General features: G+C 44.2%; 1 protein-coding gene across 1 annotated transcript in view; it reads left to right on the top strand.

Moving 5' to 3' along the window:
- The window catches only part of LOC125430514 (autocrine proliferation repressor protein A-like), a 435,445-nt gene that overhangs the window by 415,157 nt on the left and 13,007 nt on the right, over positions 1-7,281 (top strand). Inside the window, exon 10 of the mRNA XM_048492474.1 lies at positions 1,319-1,403. Within this exon, the coding sequence (XP_048348431.1) occupies positions 1,319-1,403 (85 nt within the window). The remainder of the gene's footprint in view (positions 1-1,318; positions 1,404-7,281) is intronic.

Below are 7,281 nucleotides of genomic sequence, written 5' to 3'. Positions count from 1 at the left end.
ATTTGACTTTACAGAAGAACAAACTCCTGCAGAGAATTGCCTCTTTTTACTTCACGGTGGTTGAAAAGAAATATACACCTCACAAGATCTCCTGGGAGATGAACATGGTGACTGAAATTCATATTCAGTGATTATCTGCAGAAAGATACAGACGTAGATCTAGTTTCTTTTTTCCCCAACAATTGAACATTTGGATTTGAAGTCTTGTTTTATAAAAAAAATTAGAGCTTGGCTAGGTACAGAGAAGATATATCCCCAAGAAGCAAATAAAATAGGAAAGGCAGCCCTGGATGCTCTTTTCTGACATCCCACACTAGACTTCCTTCCTTCCTTCCTTCCTTCCTTCCTTCCTTCCTTCCTTCCTTCCTTCCTTCCTTCCTTCCTTCCTTCCTTCCTTCCTTCCTTCCTTCCTTCCTTCCTTCCTCCCTTCCTCCCTTCCTCCCTTCCTCCCTTCCTTCCTTCCTTCCTTCCTTCCTTCCTTCCTTCCTTCCTTCCTTCCTTCCTCCCTCCCTCCCTCCCTCCCTCCCTCCCTCCCTCCCTTCTGTTATTACAGATCTTAAAGTGAGGTCTTCTTTTCAAATAGGCTTTTGTTGTGCTGTTTTATCTTCTCCTTCTGTCATTGATCCCAAGTTGCAGGTAGTTGCTGAGGTGCCTGCCCTTTGGTTTCCTGGTGACCATTTGCTTCTTGTCCAAAGCCTCTCTTCCCCTAAGCAAAAAGCTAACCATGGCCTCCAAATTCCATAGGGAATCATTGCCTTTAAAACGTAAGAGGAGGGAGATGCTGCCAAACTTCTGTATGGAAGGACCACTTTCTTCTTTTTATGCACCTGCTGCCTTTTGTGGAGGGAATGGGGAGTAAGAACATGCGAAGTAATTGGTATTTGCAGACACAAAAGCATGGCTAAAATAAACTGGCATCAGAGGCTTGTAAAGTTTAAACAAAAAATCCTTTTTTTAATTTACAAGCTTCATGGCTCAGTGCAGATTTAAGCCTGGAGCCCACAGATACTAGTTGAATACTCCACTCACTAAGCTGATCTGGCACATCAAGACTTCTAGAAAGGCTTCTAAAGGGTGGATGGAGCTTTTTTTTGTTCACGTCACCAACATCTTTCTCTCTTCCTAGACAAATACCAGTGGGACTATTTCTCTTACTGCCTACAATACCCAAAGAGTCTATTCTCACCATGCTGGCACAGTTGATAATACCAGGTAGGGTTATTCCAATCACATTGATCTTCAGTGGATATGAGGTCGTTATTAAGCTATTTTTCTCAGCAGATAGCACATATCCATATTCTGTCTTTACCGCTGCTAGGCGAGACTTCAGGATGAAGAGAGCAGCTGGCAATTCTTCCCAAGACAACCCTGTAAAATGGATTCGGACAGACGTTAAAGAAGTGGTAGGTATTTCTCCTGGACTTTACTTACTGATTTGGGAACATGTTGCTACCCTATAAGACAGAGTAGTTTGTATTCCACAAAATGCCAGTGGAAAATGCTGATGTTCTGAGATCTTCCTCCCTTCCTCCTCTTGCCAGAGCATATTGCAGCCTTGAAAAATGTAATCTCTGGGATGAATGCACTTACTGTACATACTCGTGTATAAGTCAAGTTTTTCAGCACATTTCTTGTGTTGACAAAGCCCCTCTCAACTTATACACGAGTCTGGTGTATTTTAAAAAATATTGTAGGGTTTTTATTTTGTCGGCCACCAGGGGGCACAGTTTTTAGGCTGCTAGTGGCACCAATATTTCAGGGTATCATCAGGCGACACTCCTGATGATACCAGCCAAGTTTGGTAAAGTTTGGTTCAGGGGTTCCAAAGTTATGGACCCCCAAAGTGGGTGCCTCATCCCCCATTGTTTCCAATGGGAGTTAATACTTTATGGGGCTACATTTTGAGGGTCCATAACTTTGGACTCCTTGAACCAAACTTCACTAAACCTGTGTGGTATTATCAGGATAATATCTTGCTGATACCAGCCACGTTCAGGGGGTCCAAAGTTATGGATCCCCAATGTGGGTGCTCTCATCCCCCATTGTTTCCAATGGGAGCTAATAGTAGATGGGGTCCTTTTGATGGTCCATAACTTTGGACCCCTGAACCAAACTTCAACAAATTGTGTGGTATCATCAAGAGGGTCTCCTAAAGATACTCTGAAATGTTGGTACTGCTAACATAAACATTCCTCTCCTGACAGGTTGTGTGAATGTTCCTTCGAACATGACACCTGCCATGTGCAATTTAAAAAATATGTACACTAAAAATAATGAACTATTATTTTAAAAAGCAGGGTAGTTTTGAGTCACAGTGAACAGGTATGGTCATTCCAGTTTTTATTGTAAGATCCATTGTTTAAAACCCTTCCTTACAAAAAAGCTAAGGTTTTTGTACTTTTAAAGTTATTGTTGATACCATATTGTTCTTGTTGACCCTCTTTTTCACTTACAGTTTACTGTTTTTCTTTGAAATAAATATTCAAAAATATTTAATTTATTGATGCCTCAATTAATGTAATTTTATTGGTATCTATTTTTATTTTTGAAATTTACCAGTAGCTGCTGCATTTCCCACCCTCGACTTATATGCAAGTCAATACGTTTTCCCAGTTTTTTGTGGAAAAATTAGGTGTTCGACTTATATGCGGGTCGACTTATACACAAGTATATACAGATACCCATGCAAATAGCTTTGTGAGTTGGGCCTCTGCAGTTGTGGGGGGGAGGGTGGATAGGGACTGCAGTTTCCTCCAGAGTGTGTTTTCGTTGGCCAGACGTTTACAGGTGAGACCAGAGAGAAAGGCGGAGAGCCAGAAAGAAAGAGTTCTCATCAGAGGCAAAGCCACAATGGGGCCAGGGAGTGCACACTGCACTGGGCACGACCTGGGGGCCGCACAAAAATTCAAGCTTGTGTTTTTTGTACTTTTAGTGTGTTTTCAGTTTTTGGCCTGCAGGGGATGCAGTTTTTAGGCTAGAAGTACCAAAAATTCAGGGTATCTTTAGGAGACTCTCCTGAGGATACCACCCAGGTTTGGTGATGTTTGGTTCAGGGGGTCTAACATTATGGACTCCCAAAGGGGTGCTCCCTTCCCCCATTGTTTCCAATGAGAGCTAATAGGAGATGGGGGCCACCCATCCTTTAACACCAAAGGGGAATGGTCACTGACTATTGGAGGGCCGCCACATGAAGTTTCCCTATTTCAGTTCTTCAGGCTATCCAACCTCTTACAGCCACTGTTTCTCTCTAAGTCTGAGATATTGAGTACTCTGCCCTCCTAGCCTTCCTCTCACTGGTTCCTTACTGGCCACACTGGCACTGGACACAATATCCAGACTCAAGGAACTGGGTGCTGACACGATCTGTGTCTTTCTGCTGAATCTGTGCCCCTTCACACACAGACAGTTTCAACAGTAGCAGAATAAGAATCGGAAGAATGTTGTCTCACTGACAGGCTTTTCCCTGTTTTTATAGTACGTCTCAGCTCCCCTTACCTGTGGCTCTAGGTCAGTGGTGGTGAACCTTTGGCACTCCAGATGTTATGGACTACAATTCCCATCAACCCCTGCCAGCATGGCCAATTGGGAATTGTAGTCCCAATTGTAGGAGAGGGTGTTATGGAATTGTAGCAGGGGCTGATGGGAATTGTAGTCCATAACATCTGGAGTGCCAAAGGTTCACCATCACGGCTCTAGGTGAACTGCACCTCTGCCAGCCAATCAGGACGTGTTTCCATATTAGGGGATTGTTTAGGCTGCACCTTACCAAAACTCTTAACCCTTTTCTGGGTGAATCCATCACAGCCATCAAGCCTCTCTTTGAATACCTCCAAAGAAGGAGACTCCACCACAGTCCAAGTTAGTGCATTCCACTTTTGAATAGCCCTACTGTAAGGTAGTTTTTCCTGATGTTAGGTGGAAATCTCTTTTTCACATGGAACCTATTACTAGGGTTGGTCGTGATACCAAAGAGATTCAGGCAGATTCAGATTCAACAGCTCTGATCAATGGATTTGGATCAGCCAATCCCAAACCTGGCAGTTTTGGACATAATCTGTGGAAACATCTGAGAAATTTGGATGCTTTTATTTTTTTTTAGGTTTTATTTCACATTTCACTGTAGGGACACAGTTTGAGTCTTATTGGCACCAGAGTTTCAGGTATCATCAGAGACTGTCCTGATGATACTGCTACCCATGTTGGTGCAGTTTGCCCTGTGGCTAAAAGCAGTGGACCACCAAAGGTGCCTCCCCTATCCTCATTCTTTCCACTGAGCTAAGGATGGGGATTCTCACGCCTTTGAGGGTCCATATGCTTCCCCTCAAGTGAACTGGGAACTGCACCCTGAAACTTAGGTGTGCCACTGGAGTGTGCCCCTGAGCAGGCACCCCCCCAGAAATTGCCCAAGATTCTTCCTTTCTGCAGTGACTTTGCTCCATTGCTGCCTCAACGGGAATTTCTGGTGGAGGCTGTGGGTGCACATTTGTGAAGGTACAGTCACAAACTTCTGTGTATCTTCAGAGAGTCTCTGGATGACACCATCCAAGCTTGGGAAACTTGCTTCAGGGTTCAATGATATGGGCCCCAAAAAAGGGTGGGTAAGGCTCATCTCCCACTGCCCCACTTTCAAAGGTTCAAGGAAGGGTGGCAGGTGAATAGCCTGACAAAGCCATGTTATGCCTTGTTAAATAAACGCTTAGTCTCTGGCAGAGGGGGATTTTAGGACACATTTGCTGCTAGGGTTGTATGGTTTTTTTCCGGCTGTGTGTTTACATCTCTTGAAGATGCTAGTGGGAATCTCAGGAATAGAGATACCAGACCATGGCTACATAACCCGAAACAACTCCAGCAAATTATGTGTCATGTGGGGTGTTAACGGAGGTAGATCAGCTTGGTGATCTATGCAATATAGTAAATATGGGCCTTTTTTCGCCTATTTTCTGCCTTTTTTCTGCTCACTGTTATGAAACCACTGGTGCAAGGTGAAGCAATCTGTGTATGAAAGCAGTTTCAGCTGGTGTTTTGTAATGATTTATGGTTGAATTCTCCTTGGTTCTAAACTGTAGTTAACAGCCACTCTCCCATCTATACACTACGATCATTGTGGGGTTGTAAACTGGGAGCAAAGCCATGCATAGTGGTTAGATCTTTAGACAACGAATGGGGAAATAGATAAAAAAATATACATTGCCTGTAGATCAGGCTCTTAGTCTTTCTGACATTATTGAGGTTAAATGTTGATAATCCACATTCATAAGAACATAAGAAGTAGCCTGCTGGATCAGACCAGAGTCCATCTATTCCAGGACTCTGCTACTCGCAGTGGCTCACCAAGTGCCTTTGGGAGCTCACATGCAGGATGTGAAAGCATTGGCCTTCTGCTGCTGCTGCTCCCGAGCACCTGGTCTGCTAAGGCATTTGCAATCTTAGATCAAGGAGGATTAAGATTGGAAGCAATAGATTGACTTCTCTTCCATAAATCTGTCCAAACCCCTTTTAAAGCTATCCAGGTTAGTGGCCATCACCACCTCCTGTGGCAGCATATTCCAAACACCAATCACACGTTGCATGAAGAAGTGTTTCCTTTTATTAGTCCTAATTCTTCCCCCAGCATTTTGAATGAATGCCCCCTGGTTCTAGTATTGTGAGAAAGGGAGAAATTTTTTCTCTGTCAACATTTTCTGCACTTTATATAGACTTCAATCATACCCCCATCAGATGACTCCTTCCAAAATAAAGAGTCCCAAACTCTGCAGCCTCTCCTCATAAGTGAATGTGCTCCAATCTTTCAGACATCTTCGCCCTTCTCTGCATTTTTTTCTATCTCTTCTACATCCTTTTGGAGATGTGGCAAATCCAGAACTGAATACAGTACTCCATGGTCAGCATTCACAGTTTTATATATGGGCATGACAATCCTTGCAGTTTTATTATCAACTCCTTTCCTAATGATCCCCAGCATAGAGTTTGCCTTTTTCACAGCCATGCATTGAGTTGACATTCCCATCCACCAAGATGCCCAAATCCCATTCCTGGTCTGTGACTGATAGCATGGACCCCTGTAGCGCAGTATGTGAAGTTTGAATTTTTTGCCCCTATGTCCAAAAAGCTAAGGTTTTTGTACTTTTAAAGTTATTGTTGATACCATATGGTTCTTGTTGACCCTCTTTTCCACTTACAGTTTACTGTTTTTCTTTGAAATAAAATTCAAAAATATTTAATTTATTGATGCCTCAATTAATGTAATTTTATTGGTATCTATTTTTATTTTTGAAATTTACCAGTAGCTGCTGCATTTCCCACCCTCGACTTATATGTGAGTCAATAAGTTTTCCCAATTAGGAAAAATTAGGTGTTCGACTTATATGCGGGTAGACTTATACACGAGTATATACAGATACCCATGCAAATAGCTTTGTGAGTTGGGCCTCTGCAGTTGTGGGGGGAGGGTGGATAGGGACTGCAGTTGCCTATAGAGGGTGTGTTCGTTGGCCAGACGGGGACAGGAGAGACCAGAGAGAAAGGCGGAGAGCCAGAAAGAAAGAGTTCTCATCAGAGGCAAAGCCACAATGGGGCCAGGGGGTGCACATTGCACTGGGCACGCACCTGGGGGCCGCACAAAAATTCAAGCTTGTGTTTTTTGTACTTTTTAGTGTGTTTTCAGTTTTTGGCCTGCAGGGGATGCAGTTTTTAGGCTAGAAGTACCAAAAATTCAGGGTATCTTTAGGAGACTCTCCTGAGGATACCACCCAGGTTTGGTGATGTTTGGTTCAGGGGGTCTAACGTTATGGACTCCCCAAGGGGTGCTCCCTTCCCCCATTGTTTCCAATGGGAGCTAATAAGAGATGGGGGCCACCCATCCTTTAACACCAAAGGGGAAAGGGGAATGGTCACTGACTTTTGGAGGGCCCCCACGTGAAGTTTCCCTATTTCAGATCGCAGATAAAGTCGCGTCACTCCGCCAGGACCTCCCCGCTACTTTGACTACAATTAGTGAACTGGAGGCTCCCTTGCCGTCTTCAGGCCCTTGTTTGGCCCGGTTTGCCCTGCTCTCTGAGGCCGCTGTTGACAGGGCCCTGGCTGCTGTTAGACCTACTACCTGTCTCTGGATCCGTGCCCCTCCTGGCTTGTTAAAGTCTGCCGGGAGGAGCTACGACCCCACCTGTTGAATATCATCAATGGCTCCCTTGAGCAAGGAGTCTTTCCAGGTGGGCTGAAGGAGGCAGTGGTCTGCCCACTCTTAAAAAGACCACCGTTAGATCCTGGAGATCTGGCCAATTA

This window comes from Sphaerodactylus townsendi, linkage group LG04 (genome assembly GCF_021028975.2).
Source record: "Sphaerodactylus townsendi isolate TG3544 linkage group LG04, MPM_Stown_v2.3, whole genome shotgun sequence".
Classification (NCBI taxonomy): domain Eukaryota; kingdom Metazoa; phylum Chordata; class Lepidosauria; order Squamata; family Sphaerodactylidae; genus Sphaerodactylus; species Sphaerodactylus townsendi.
This window is presented reverse-complemented; position numbering and strand designations above follow the sequence as displayed.